The sequence below is a fragment of the Cimex lectularius genome, unplaced genomic scaffold (assembly GCF_000648675.2).
Source record: "Cimex lectularius strain Harlan isolate CLEC.00 unplaced genomic scaffold, Clec_2.1 scaffold150, whole genome shotgun sequence".
Lineage (NCBI taxonomy): Eukaryota > Metazoa > Arthropoda > Insecta > Hemiptera > Cimicidae > Cimex > Cimex lectularius.
In genome coordinates this window covers 455,424-470,478 of record NW_019392717.1, presented here as the reverse complement: position 1 = coordinate 470,478, position 15,055 = coordinate 455,424, and the positions used below count along the sequence as shown (strand labels likewise).

Below are 15,055 nucleotides of genomic sequence, written 5' to 3'. Positions count from 1 at the left end.
GAAATTAAGTACAGTTCCCAATAGCATTTTTAGACAAGCAGATCTTTTTTAACATCAGAAAAGATAAAACATGCCTATGAAATATGCAGGTGGGTAATTACAAGTTCGGATGAGTTGAAATATTTCAGTCGGCTCCAGAACTACTGCACAATCATTTCACGGTAATGCACATGGAGGATTGAGAGAAAGCGAGTGGACGTATTCTGGGCAGAATTGGCAACTTATCTCGCTCTGGCGAAACACGTTGCAATTTATTACTTCCTCCGGCCCATTGTTAGAGAAATTTGGACCTCATCTTGCAACTCACGTATTGCCTAGTTTTTGCGTTATTAAACAATAAATTAAATAATAAAGCAGAAAGTCTAACATTTTACCTATATAGGAAAAGTTTTTTAAGGAACAGCCAATAATCGTCCCTATTTGCCATAAGGCTTAGGTGATCGTACTATAAAAATAACCGTTTTAATAAACTATAATTAATTAAGGTTTTAAGTTGAGATAAAAAAGTCATTGTCACGAGCGGGATTCGAACCCACGACCTTCGGTTTGATACGCCGTTACTCTACCACTTGAGCTATCGTGACTTGAGTCACTTTCTTCAGAAATCACGATAGCTCAAGTTGTAGAGTAACGGCGTATCAAGCCAAAGGTCGTGGGTTCGAATCCCGCTCGTGACAATGACTTTTTTATCTCAACTTAAAACATTAATTAATTGAATGTTATTAATTGGTCAAGCGGACCACGAAAAATAGTGAATAAACTATAATATTAAACGTACAGTATAAAACATAATAGTTTAGCATAAATATAAGATTAATTTAAAAGTACCTGTATGTTACTTTCAGTGATTAAAAATAAATACAAAAGAAATAAAAAAGAGCTTGTATGTGCGATAAATGATATTTACAAAAAAAAATAACCTCACCATCAAACTTAATTACCCGAGGACATGAGATCTTTCTTACTTTCTCGTTTAATTAATTACGAAAAGATAAAGTTATAATTTATCCGTAGATACAGACGTATTTACACGTTACAAAACCGTAGACGTAAATAAACTTGGACCAGTGATATATATGTTTCAGACATGTCAGAAGATTTCAAAAGTGAACGCAGCCTTTGAGACGGCGAAAGCTCCTCCGTAACAGCGTCATTTATGCTTCTGGACATCACACGTGAGAAGTCCTACTTATGTCATGTACATCTGCGTGAAATCGTGGTCGATTTTTATCTTTTCACAACGAATTTCTCGCTTTTATAAAGAAGAAAAAGTCATCCCGAGAAAATTCTCACAAATTAGACATTTATAATGTTTATTGAAAAATTATTATACAGTTGGACATTTTATGCAAAAGATTTGTACCTTAGAGCTACAATTGTTAAACTAGCGAATATAATTATCCACGCAATAAGCGATAAAATACTTCCGTATACGACTGGGTTTGTTATCGGCCATGACCTTATAGACAGTGCCCTGAAACACTCGACTGATGTTGTTATTGGAAGAATCAAGGACATGTATCGAAGTATATAATGCATTCCTTCCAAAGGCCATATCGCACCTGAAAACAGTACAATATTCATATATGCATTTTAAAAAAACCCGGCAAAACTTACCGCTCAGCATGAATAGTGGAAAATAGCTTCCGATTCCAAGGCAGCCGGCAATGGTAAATGAAGTACAAACAGCAGCGATCAGAAAGCCTAAAATATTATTGAAATGTAAAACAAATAATTTTTGCACTATGTACACTAATGTAAAGCTACTCACCGTAAAACATACCGCAGATTCCTATCAACAATAAAAGGCTCAAACAAGCAATTCTACTGCCGTAGATTGGATTGTCAAAAACGTCAAATAGCACAAACATCATTAAAACTGTTTGAATTATGATTATCAAAAACTGAAGAACAAAATGACCAAGTCCTACTTCTAATAAGCTAAGACCTAAAAATATTAGTAAATCCCTGTGGTAAAATCGGTATGTTTTTGAAATGTTAATACAAATTGATTTTGCGTTTCCGGGGAGTGCACTGGGTTAGATTAAGAATGGCTAGGGACTGGTTAGGTCAGATTAAGTAGGGTTAGGATTAGGTTAGCTTGAATTAGGCTTAGGCTTATGGACGGTGTTTTTTATTAGACAGGAATCTTGTCACTTACTGCTTTTACATTGCTAATAGTATTTTAAAAATTAGTTTTGTTTTATTATCTTTTAATATTCTTATATGTATTTAGCTAATATATTAATTTTTAAAATTAAATTAGCTAATTTACTACTTTTTTATATTCACGAAAATAAAGATAAAAAGGACAGTGTTAAAGATGGGATTCGAACCCACGGTCTTCGGAGTTCGTGAGTTCGAATCCCATCACTAACAATGACCTTTTTATCTCAAATTTCGGATTCGTACAAAACTAAATATAATAAAAAATAAAATTAAACGCTTGATGAAGTTTGTTATTCAAAAATGTAAGCACCAACTTTAAGCATATAAACTGGTAAGGCAACGCGTTGAATTTTTTTCGTACGACTAACTTTATTAACCTTAATATCGAATTGGTGTCGTTTTATTGTTTGACCAAAGTTTGATATTTTCCTTTATAACAATAGATTTTATCAATCTGTTTAATCCTCAGTTCTCTCCTTTGAAAGAAACTTAATTTGCAGTTTCCGGGTAAGATATCTGGTTGATTAGTAATGTGTGACTTTTACTTCTTTACCTATGTTTAGTGGGTTTTTCACTACAAACAAACCAAGGACGCTACAAAATTTAATTGAACGTCAAAAATTTGTTTCTTTGCACATGTTAGGATTTATTTTTCCTTAAATGTTGCATTTTATGTGTACTGCTCATCAATAAATAAATTCTAATCTTATTAGCCATCTCGGATTTTTGTGCAGACATGTTGTAGAACTTGGTTTTCTGACAATCTGGCAAATCATATAGGTAGGATATTCCGGAAATCAAATCTTCTAGAAATTTGTTGTCGTGTTTGACACCCTCCCGAAGAATGAAACATCACTTAACTTGAGTAAGTAACCTTATCACAAGAAGGTGAAAAGGGTTTTTTCCCAATAAATCTTCAAACGACAGCGAACCACCAGTTTTATCTTTGGGCATATTCACTCAAGTACTGGGTGATGTGATACTCACACGAAAAATTTCGTCAGGTGCTTCTACACCTCAAATGCAACAAAAAAGTTCGTATGGACCACGAAAGATTTTCAACACTCTATTTTTTTTAACCTATTTATGGTTTTTGTCATAAATCTACTTGTAGCTCTTGAACTATTAATTTTTCGGGAATCCAGCAAAAGCATTAAAAAGCGTTATATTTCTTTTCAAAAGAAATCCCTTTAGAACTTTCCATTTGGTTATTGCTTAAAAAACAAACACTAAATCTTTCGAAAACTTCTAAATTTAAAGTTTCTGAAAAAAATAAATTTATAACCTCATTGGAAAAATTCACATTAGAGCTTAGCCGATTTCATAACCACTTCGTCTAATAAGCTTTCTAGCTGTATACTATTTTTCTTCTTTAAAGCTTATTAAACGAACAAGTGGTTATGAAATGTGCCAAGCTCTGCCGTGAATTTTTTCAACAAGGTTGCAAATTTAATTTTTTTACTCATTTTAAATTTAGCAGTTTCTGAAAGATTTGGTGTTTTTTTGTCAAAAATTAAATTGGAAGGGTGCCTTCTTAAAGGAAATTTAACACTGTTTTCTTTGCTTTTTTTAGATTTTCCCAAAAATGAATAGTACAAGAGCTACGAGTAGATTTATAACGAAAACTTAGCAAATTGAAAAAAAAGTTGCCTATCTGCGAAATGGTTGAGAACCGGACCATGGTTCCTACAAACTTTTTTGTTGCAACTGAGGTGTAGAAGCACCTGACGAAATTTGTTGTGATAATCACACTGTATCAATAATGACATAAATTATACAAACAATAGAGTAAAATAATGGTATGTTTATGATTTAAATTGTGCATTCAGCCATTCAGACTCTTATTACATCAGAGCATCCTAATGTTAAATAAGTTAATAAGTCCCTAATGTTAAATAAATTAATAAGTAATAATAATGTTAATAAGTCCTAAAATTTGCTACCTGCAGCCAGACTTCTTTCTAGCAATCCTGAATTTTTTTCCATGAGCAAAGCTCCTAAAGTGAACATCATTGGAAGGAAAAATTCAAATCTAAACAAACAAACAAATCAATTAATACATTCAAGTGGTCTAAAATTTAAAACGTACAGAACAGCGTTCGCAGGTGTCATGAATTGACGAAAGCTTGCAACTCTGCTTCCAAAAACGGGCGCTTCCATCTTAAAAAATTTGATATTACAAAATTGTAAAATTTTTGTTAAAAATGTCCTAATTGAATTACCTTCAGTGCAATATTGTCGTTTCCCTTTGAGAAATTGCAACGATTGCTGATTGCCTTGGTGAATTCGATAGTCGTTTTGGTCAAATATTTTTTCATTACTGATCCAATGACGTAATCTTTAACAGTTAATAAATTTTTATTTTAGACCTTTTTCTTGTGTTATTAAATTAATAATCACAGTGTTAAAATAAAAAATAAAAATATAATTTGCATTCAGCCTACTGGACATATCGAGCCAGACGTTGACTTCACTGTCATTAATAGTTTCGTCATTTATTTCGTTCCTTTTTGTAAATCTTTGTACAATCGCTTTTGTGTAATTCTTATTGAAATGAACCACACCCCATAATTTGTTTTGTTTTGCTGCTTTTAAAGCCAAATCCACTTCGGTGTACTCCTTCTATAAAAGTGCTTATATTCAGACAAAAAAATTTAATAATACAAAACAAATTTCACTCGTACAATAATAATTGGTTTCTTTTTTAATATGTTGATATAAAGGCAAGACAGCCGAAAATTCTCTGTACAGCCGATCACTGGATGGTCATAACATCCAAGCCACATTTGCCTTGGCATTTCGTCATTTATTATTCCCAGGGACAAACCTTTTGGGTCCTCCCCTACCGCAAGACTAATTAATGTACACTGAAGGATAGGGAGGCCGAGAGTGAACAGCATCATTCTAAAAACCACATGTAATGCTTTAAAAAAAGGAAATAAAAAACTAAGTGAATAAGTCTTACGGTGTGTTTCTCTTCATCCAGAAAAAGTTTTTTAACATATAAGCCACCATTCGATTCCAGTTGAAGAAATCGTCACTTTTTAAATGACACTCCTGCTTGGATTTGACCAAGTTTGCTGTTTTCATTTCCTAACGTATATTAAATATCGTTGTATTGCAATTAATATAATGCAATTAATATAAGTATGTGAATTGGTACAACTTGCATCGTAATTACAATCATTCCTGTCCATGTCTTGTTTACATAGTTTTAGAAAGACTCCCTCTAGCGTGTCGCAATTATGAATTTCCAATAGTCGGTCTGGTTCATCTTTTGCTAGCATAACACCATTTCTTAGAAATGCAATCTAAAAGTTTTTTTTTTTGCTTGAAAAAAGACATTTAATTTTACTATGGCTATTTTTAGATATGGATCAGGGATGTGGTGAATGAACTAGACTAGAGGACTTCTATAGTTAGAATTATCAACTGCTGGTCAACAACTTTATCTATACAGAATCACATCCCTGATCATATATAGAATTAACAACTGCTGGTCAATAACTTTATCTATATAGAAACATCCCTGATCATATATAGAATCAACAACTGCTGGTCAATAACTATATCCATACTGGATCCCATCCCTGATCACATATAGAATTAACAATTGCTGTTTGATAACTACATTCTTACTGACTGATTATTTAGATTTGGTTAAGTGGGTAGGGCAGAAGTGTAGAGTGAGTAATCCGGTGGAGCGAGGACGCTGCCCTGTGGGACACCTACTAGAAATAGATAGATATCAAAGTTTTATAGGATATTTGGAAGTGACGATCGGTAAGATAGGATCCTAGGATAAAGTAGCTAGTAGCTTGCGCTTGCACATCCATTAAGATCAAGGAAACCAAATCCAAATAGTACTATTTTTTATAATAAATAAGAAAATGCATCCACCAATATACTTCAATGTTGTCATCCCTGTTGAAGCATGTACGATACCTCGGACACTATCTTGACAAAGGACTAACTTGGATCTTTCATACGATTTATAATGTTGAAAAATTGATTGACGAACACACACTGACAAACAAAGAACCGAAGAATTCATTGCCATATTTTACATGTGGCATAAAAAAAAGGCATAACAGGCTATTAGCAGTTGGGACTGGTGTACAATTTATTTCAATCTTTTAAGTCCAAAACGGCAATCGGTTTTCGCACCAGGAAAGTTATGTGACAGTCAAAATGTTCAATACCCAAGAACCTCATGTCCAATTACACACAGAAACATTAAGCTGACATGGAATTTTAATTTATGCTGTCCTGCTGAAGATGCTGAAGATTACACACGATGATTTCAGGTCAAACTTGTTAATATCATCCCCCCCACAAAAAATATGCCCGCAGTTCGACATATAGCTTCGTAATATACAAAATGAGCCTAAATCGCGAAGCTTAGCTATGAAGCAATCGGGGGCACTAAGGTAGGAGGGTAGGTCATTAAATAATTGTCAGGGTGAAAATAAGCCACTAGTTCCATCTCACTTTATCACTACAAAAATCATCTTTAAAAATTTTAAACCTTTAAAAAATCTTTAAATAAGCCAACAACCAGGAAGGAAGAAAAAAAATCAGAAGTGTGTGGTGATTCGTGACGTTAATCAATAATTGTTCAGAAATCGTGAGATGCGGTCTGGAGTGATAGTTTCAGAAAAACATTTTCTTTATCGTGCCAACGTTCGATTTTTATTGAGATCATCTTCAGGGCTCAAAGTGTTTGTCTTCTGTGTAATTGAAGCACTCTCAAAACGACACGCAAGAATGGCACAATTACACAGAAGACAAATACTTTGAGCCCTGAAGATGATCTCAATAAAGATCGAAACGGTAGCACGATAAAGAAAATGTTTTTCTGAAACTATCACACCAGACCGCATCTCACGATTTCTGAATAATTAAAAAATCAAAAGGATAAACGATCATATTTCCGGATCAATTTAGATCATATCTTTGAAACAGAACAAAATTACAAATAAAAACACATTTCGTTTGTTTGTTCCGCTCTTTCTTAACATAGTGTTGTTACACTGAAAGTGATAACATTTCCATTAATATGCAAATGTTTGTATTTCTTGCGATTACGTAAGAGGTTGGATGAAGAACGTGACTTACTTTTACCCTGAACCCGCCTATTCAGGTATAATTGACCTTAGTTACAACTAAGTGCTATCTTCTTGCTAAATCTATAATAATTCGTGCAATCTGTGTTGCCACAAATTGCAGTCTGATATTCCTATTATCCCGGTCTTACGGATATAACGGCAAAGACAGGCATTCAAGGATGACCGGAACACCTCAACAAAACTTCTTACAATCAACATCTTATTAATTCCTTCAACTCACTTCCTTCAACAAATTGATGCTTTTATTAAAAAAAATAATCGTTAATAATAATTAAATGTTTTTTGTATAATTTGCTTACCATGTCTGAACGTTTGGCCTCTTCTATATAATGAGTAGTTATAATAATCGTTTTACCTTCTCGCGACATTCGAACTAATTTGTCCCATATACTGCAATATATACACGATTCATAATTATTTCCTAGTTTATACGTAATGAATAAAAACCTGCGACAGAGGATGACATCTACGCCGACGGTCGGCTCGTCGAGGATAAGAAGTTTCGGGTTGTGAAGAAGAGCAATGGACAGTGATACTCTGCGTTGTTGTCCTCCACTTTTGTAAACAAACGTAAATTTCATATTTGACTTAGTTTACAGCTCGGCTTTACCTTAAATGGGCAATTATGCTTTCCACGTCGGGTAGTTCGAGGAAGTCGATAAGTTCAATCATTCTTTGCGTAATGTTATCTCTATCCATGGAGTGGAGGAATCCGTAATACATCATGTGCTCTTTTATGCTGAACTCCTGGTAAAGGCTTAATTCCTAAACACCATAAACTCTGACATTACAATACAACCTTTTTTGTTTAAAGTCCCATATGCCTATTTCTTCACTTTTTACAATGTATACATAGTCTTTCTGAATAATTGACTAATTGGCATTCCCAACATAATATTAAATTAATAAATGAACAGTGTTCTTCTTTTTTACTTAAAATTAATAAAATAATTAATTAACTAAAGATAAATAATAAATAAATTAAATTTTCATTTAAAAAAAGCACACCATGGAATAGTTCTGCCTACTTTCCTACTCTACTATGATAGTAAGTTTTTTTGACAGGCAATCATTGTTTTGGGGGAAATAATAGGTTTTCATGCAGTACCATCTTGAACAATAACGGTACAATGTTTTTAAAAACCCTTTCCGTTTACATGGCCAAACGTAGCGTGACTCAAGTGTCTTCTTCAAATGTCATGTGAAAGCATATTTGGTATATCATTGGCTTGGAAAACTTTAAGAAGATAGTTTAAAAAATCAAAAGCCTACAAGTTTTACTACGCTACAGAAGTTCTTGTACATAAAACCAGTTTATTGGTACAATAACAAGTAATAACACAACTACGTTGAGACTCAGCCTTCAATGGTTATGATGTTTTAACCTACGTTGTACTGATAAAAAAATAGACCAAATCATTTTGCCAGTCTTTCAGTCAAGATTTGATTCAATTTCTCCTCACAAAAATACAAATGCAAAATAAATGAAAGGGAATAACATCAGGGTTATAAGTAGGGAGAGGAGAAAGAGCATATTACCCACTGCTGAACTCGCTGGTTTGTTTATATGTTTATAACAAAGTGATGAGTGTCGATCATCATGAGTTTTCCATCCACTCGCAAGTCAACAAACACTAACAAATTCTCGCTTGTTTTCTTGTATAATAGTTACAAGAAAAATGACCGATAAAGCCCTAAAGAACCGAGAAATAACAGAATCACATTGCAAAGACAATAATCCTCAGGGAAACGGTTAACCAGGGAATATAGATGGAATATTTAATTAGTTATTTGTTTATTATTAATTATTGTTTCTAATTTTTATGCAAAGACGGTTGAGAAGAAAATTAGTGTCTCGAGCGGGATTCGAACCCACGATCTTTGGCTCAATACACCGGTGATATAACTAGAGTTTCTCTAATCGTTAGAGCACCGGCGTATTGAGCCGAAGGTCGTGGGTTCGAGTCCCCCTCAAGACAGTAATTTTTCTTCCAAGCCGTTTTGCATAAAAATTAGAAATATATACGAACCTAGTAAAGCGACGAGTGTCGATCAGTTCAACATGGGTGTAACCACTCCCAGGCCAACAAACAACCAAATTTTCAGTGTTTTTATTACATAAAAAGGGACCAATAATCAATCACCCAAGAAATAACATAAACTCATTGAAATGATAATAAACTCCACTGAAACGATAAACCAGCGAGTATAGACGGACCCAGTTAAGTGTTGACCGTCTATCAATTTGTTCATTCACTTGCAGGACACAAACACCAAACACTGTTTTCTTACAATTGAGCAAACGGACAAGTTCAAGTGAAATGACTTGATAAGACCATCAGGGTTACAAGTAGGGAGAGGCGTGACACTTCATCACTGTTGGCTACAGCCTCTTGCCTAGCGTTGTCTCGAACACTAAGTGCTCCTTTGTTACATTGACCAAATCTATTATTATTTATATAAACAGCCAGATTTTATGACAAATAATTAAATTTTTAATAAGGTTAATAATCTCAAATAATTAAGGATTTAATAATCTCTTAATGCGCAATTTATTTTTTACTCGAAAAACATCACTATTTCATTTATCATTTTGTGTTTCAAATTGGTGAACTTTTAAAAAAATTTAAAAGAGTTCGGTTATAAGTAAGGAGAGGCAGGAGCATATAAGCCACTGTTGAACTCGCAGACCAATAGTTACCACCAAATTTTTTCCATCTGCTCACAATTGAGCAAACCTGCCATTTAACTCTTTACATTCACAACTAACGTGAAAAGACCTTACATCAGGGTATAAGTAGGGAGAGACAAGACATTTCAGCGAACTTGGCCTAATAAACGATGTATTGGAGCGTTATCTCGTACGCTCCATTGTTCCTTAATTGTAGTTGATGAAAGCTTATGTTATTTTATATCAACAGCCCCGATTTATTACAATTGATTAAAAACAAAAAACAAATATGAATTAAAAATCGACTTAAGGATTTAATATTTTCTTAATACACAATTATTTTTAACAACAGTCCAGTTATAAATCAAAAATTAAAATTAAATTTTAATTGAAATAGGTAACTTCAATGTCAACAAAAAATTATACTGATAAGTGTTTGAAAACTATAGTGTTCGGTTTGGTGCTCATAATTAGCAACAACTGACCTGAGGCATATAACCAATTTCTGATCTGTAGGCAACGTTCATGGTTATTTGACCAGAGTCGAGCCTTGTCCTTCCAACCAAAGCGCTCAACAGTGTCGTTTTACCGCAACCGCTCGGGCCCAGAAGACTGCAACTTTAATTTTATAGGGATAATTAAATAAGCCATCAAGGGACACGTGCACAATCAAAAAAGACCCACATTGTCCCTTCTTTGACGCACAAGTTTAACGATTTGAGTACAATTCCTTTTCCAGGGTAACTTTTGTAGGCGTTTTTCACCTCGACACACGTCTTGGGCGTATTCATCGTCGTTATTTCATCCATGTCTGTTTCGTCCATTCCGCTCCTAAACCAACGTTGAATTATTTTCATCTACTGTTGACGTGACCTGAACTCGGCGCGTTGTGAGCAATGAATGTTATCTCATATTAGGATCAAAGGACATTGGTGATTTCCATCAGTCATTTCCTCTAAAATCGATAAGTCAGTAGCCAAACACACACAAAAAAAATCATCTGCATGGGTAAATTTTAGTTATATCAACTTTCTCTAAATTTCGAACCCAACATTAGCTTTAAACAACAATTTCCTACGTATTGTGAGGGTAAATAATTAATTATTCTCAAGTGAACACCAACCATTTTCAAAAACATAATATATTAAATTATTCACAATCAGATCTTTTGAAGCTCTTAGATTCCAACTTTTTCCTGGCAGTCCAACCTGGCGAATGTCTTCAAGACAAAGTCCAACGTGTGGCATCTCTTATGTCTTGTACCACCAATCAATTCAGTTTAGCATTTTTGCGATCTGGTTTTTTCCCCTCGTCTAACTTTTTGCCGTACCTAAGGGAGGCAAGAAATCTGCTAGGGTTCTTTCGGAAGATAATAAACTTAAAGCAATCCAGTTCTCTACCAAAGAAGTTAGGAAATATTTTTATTTGGTCTACTTGGAAAGAAGAAACTGGCCTAGAATTATCGATACAGTTGCCTAACATGCAATTTACCTAATATTGTATTTAGGTATTGTAGATATTTATATAAAAGGACTAATCAAGTCTCGTTGAGTTCGACCTTCATGATAAATATTAAAGTAAAGAGATCAGGGATGGAGCCATGCAGGTGAAAGAACAAACTTGTTTTTCTGCTGTCGAGCTTTCGGCTGTATTAGACGCCTTCCTCAGGACTTTGAAAAACTATTTAAAAAACTTTACAATTGGTCTGGACATGTGGTCCTGATTCTTTCACCTGCATGGCTTCATCCCTGATCTCTTTACTTTACTAATCAAGTCGTTGACCAAATCATGCATTGCATTCTTTCAAGTTTCAAAGTTGATCGAAGTGGTGCATTCCATAATTCCCTAATTTGTGTACTTTATACAATTGTATATAGAATTGTTTTGTATATTTTGTGAATACGTATTGTGTGGTCACTACAGTTAAACTGATTAATTTGTAGTTGAATATACTTCTCGTAGTGATCTGTCTTAGGAAAATTTTAGGTGCATTTTACTATTGTGATGTTTCAACGAGCTGTATATTCTCCAACCGAGACAATCGTAGTGTATTTGCACAAATTTGACGGTTTAACTAGTTTTTTCATCTATAGTGCTTTAATATTTTAAGTATCATATTTGTATCGTGGTGTATATATGTGTAGTTTAGTTTGTATAGTAAGTATTGTATGTATGTTTAAAATCGTCTGTAATCAAATATCCATCTCTTTGTGATTAATACAACGTTTGACCGTCATGGCAGTACATTAAGAATATTTGACTCGTGCATATTTTTGAACGAGTTATATTTTGTTTAACTAAAGCTTAATCGAAAGATATCGTTTTTTTTAAAGAATCGGTGTGTTATTTGAATTTATTTGCGACTTGTTGACACATTGGTGTTTGGATAAATTAGCATTTCACGTGGTACCTCTTTACCATTTCCTGAGAGATGTACCTCGCCTGCGAATGGTGTTTTAAACTTCGCCTTGGATTCTTTCTTGTAGATCCCATGCAAATATCCGTTGTGCTTTTTAAAAAAATCGACGCAAAAGAGAGACGAAGCAATGGACATTATTAAAAGTTTAAATTTAGTGAACATTCACGTGCAACTTCATACACTAAAACTAGTTTAAAAAATAATTAAGTTAAAATAAACCAACCTTGTATCATCCTGTGATTTTTGTTCCCTCCTTCATCTTTCCTGTGTGATTTTATTCCGAATGATAGTCAAATAATAGTATTTTCATCATATTTTTTTACCTTGTACAGGATGAAATCTAAAAAAAATATCTGCCAGTGGTGGATATAATGTAAAAATGACTAAGATTCGTATCATTTTAGCCTTATAGTCTTAAGTTTTGTCTAAGTTCCTTGTGTACTTAATAACAAAAATAGCAATGTTATTCCACATTAATATAAAAATGTGTGGTGATTAGTGACCGTTAGTCGATGTTTATTTAGAAATCGTGAGATGCGGTCTGGTGTGATGTAGGTTTCAGAAAAACATTTTCTTTATCGCGCCAAACGTTTCGATCTTTATTGAGATCATCTTCAGGGCTCAAAGTGTTTGTCTTCTGTGTAATTGTGCCATTCTTGCGTGTCGTGTCGAGAGTGCCCACACGACACGCAAGAATGGCACAATTACACAGAAGACAAACTCTTTGAGCCCTGAAGATGATCTCAATAAAGATCGAAACGTTGGCACGATAAAGAAAATGTTTTTTCTGAAACCTACATCACACTAGACCGCATCTCACGATTTCTAAATAAATATTAATATAAAAAAATTGTTACCCATTTTTCATTCAGTTATTTGGTGGTGATTCGATCAGTTTGAGACAAATGCTAATTTCACGTTTTCGTTGTTTGGAAAGCGCCGTCAATTAAAATATCTTAAGCTTGGCCGAAACAAGTCAATAGTAGAAGTACATCAAGGTATAAGTAGGGAAAGGCAAGACGCTAGCTACTTCTGTTTCAAATATGCAGTTGTATTCTTGATCAAGTTCGTGATTTTGCTTTTAAAACTATAAAAGATCAACATCGATTTGCCATCTGAAAAAGCCATTGAGTAAGACATTCATAGTTTTCACTAAAAGTAATTCTGGCTTGTGTACCTCGCATTCATCAGCAATGTCGGACAAAAATACAGCATCAACCTTAGCAATTGTCCACTAGACAAATTTCTTCAGCTGAAGCTTTCAATCTCTTCTGTCAGCGTAATGTACAAAGACACATCTCCTTTCACCTCCACTTTTTAAAGACCGAGAAAAAGGGACACGACTAACATAGATTAACATACATAATATTGAAATTAATTGAAATACCACCGAGATTAGCCATTAGCTGTAGATTTATGAACAATATAAACAATAAATTGTAATTTTAAACCCCGCCAGATATGCGTTTTTTTTTTTAGTACATTGAATATTTCACTTCGTCGGAGCGATAGTTGCGCACGATCAACCGAATCACGTATTTTCAAAATGGTTCAAATATATTTTGATATATGATAATTTGTAATATTATGTTCTGAATTTTTCAAGCAGAAGTTTTGAATTTAGATTCAAGTTAACGGGACGCGTTCATTTTCGTGGTTGGATGCACGTATTCCAAAATCCAGGAAACGGCTAACCCATAATTTATTCAAAATCTAAAATTACAGTATTCGGGCGTCTTCTTTCTTTATTTTTTGTTTCGCTATGTTAAAGATTTTTAATATTAGTTAATTTATTTTCAACAAATAAGCAATATTTTTTTAAGTAAAGTATTTATGCTTAACCAATTTTGGAATAAATTAATACTAAGCAGCAGATTGTTGGAAAATTTATTTTGCGCTATTGCACTGAAGATGTTGCAATTCTGAAGCATTTTTAACATAAAAATTCACCAAATATGGGCAGACCAGGTTGATTGATTCCTGGAACAATTTATCTACATTTAAAACTACTCATCATATCGTCATTATTGAATGAGCTGCTTTCAAAATTGTAATTATTATTGTTAGGAAAATTATCCTTTAAAATTTTCTTACCTAGATACTACTGTGTTTGTTTCACCAATAGATGGAATTATTAAACTTTCTCACACTGGTAAAATATTTTAAGAAGAAAATGAAAGATTAAGAAATACTTTACTATTTGTTTTAGCTTTCTGAAACATTTTGGCCTGGCTATACTCTCCGGAAAGGAAAAATTAAGTGTAAATTCCAAAAAATTATGAATGTAAAGTTCCTCACTGATGATGGCTCAATGCCGAAACATATTTAATTAGTTCAACAAACCCGCGAGTGAAGAGGAACCCAATTAATGGCCCAATACTGATTCAGCATGGGTTCACTAGCAGGCCAACACCCAACTTCAATCCTTAATGAGTTGCAATGCAGAACAATTAAAAAAAAAATGTAGTTAATACAAAACTAATACAACAAAGAAAATTTAAAAATATAAATTGTCTATTAGTTTTCGGCCAATGGAGGACCCAATCAAAAAGATGGCTACTTTCCAGGTTAAGAATAGGCCATGCAAGGTTGACACCAGGGCACTTACTTTTGGGACAAACCTGCATACTTATGTATCCGGCATGTTTTGCAAAGATTGCTCCATAT

The 15,055-nt window shown here is 33.7% G+C and overlaps 1 protein-coding gene across 1 annotated transcript; it reads right to left on the bottom strand.

Annotated features, from left to right (window-relative positions):
- Positions 1-1,296: 1,296 nt before the first annotated feature.
- On the bottom strand, positions 1,297-10,837 carry LOC106664452 (ABC transporter G family member 23-like). The gene is made up of 15 exons (XM_014390157.2): positions 10,654-10,837; positions 10,455-10,587; positions 7,909-8,063; positions 7,746-7,853; positions 7,598-7,688; positions 5,340-5,480; positions 5,135-5,262; positions 4,854-5,073; positions 4,614-4,791; positions 4,392-4,507; positions 4,259-4,329; positions 4,113-4,201; positions 1,772-1,948; positions 1,618-1,704; positions 1,297-1,562 (listed from the first exon to the last, which is right to left on the bottom strand). The coding sequence occupies exons 1-15, from the start codon at positions 10,824-10,826 to the stop codon at positions 1,345-1,347; spliced, it is 2,085 nt and encodes a 694-aa protein (XP_014245643.1). The 5' UTR covers positions 10,827-10,837; the 3' UTR covers positions 1,297-1,344.
- Positions 10,838-15,055: the final 4,218 nt, after the last annotated feature.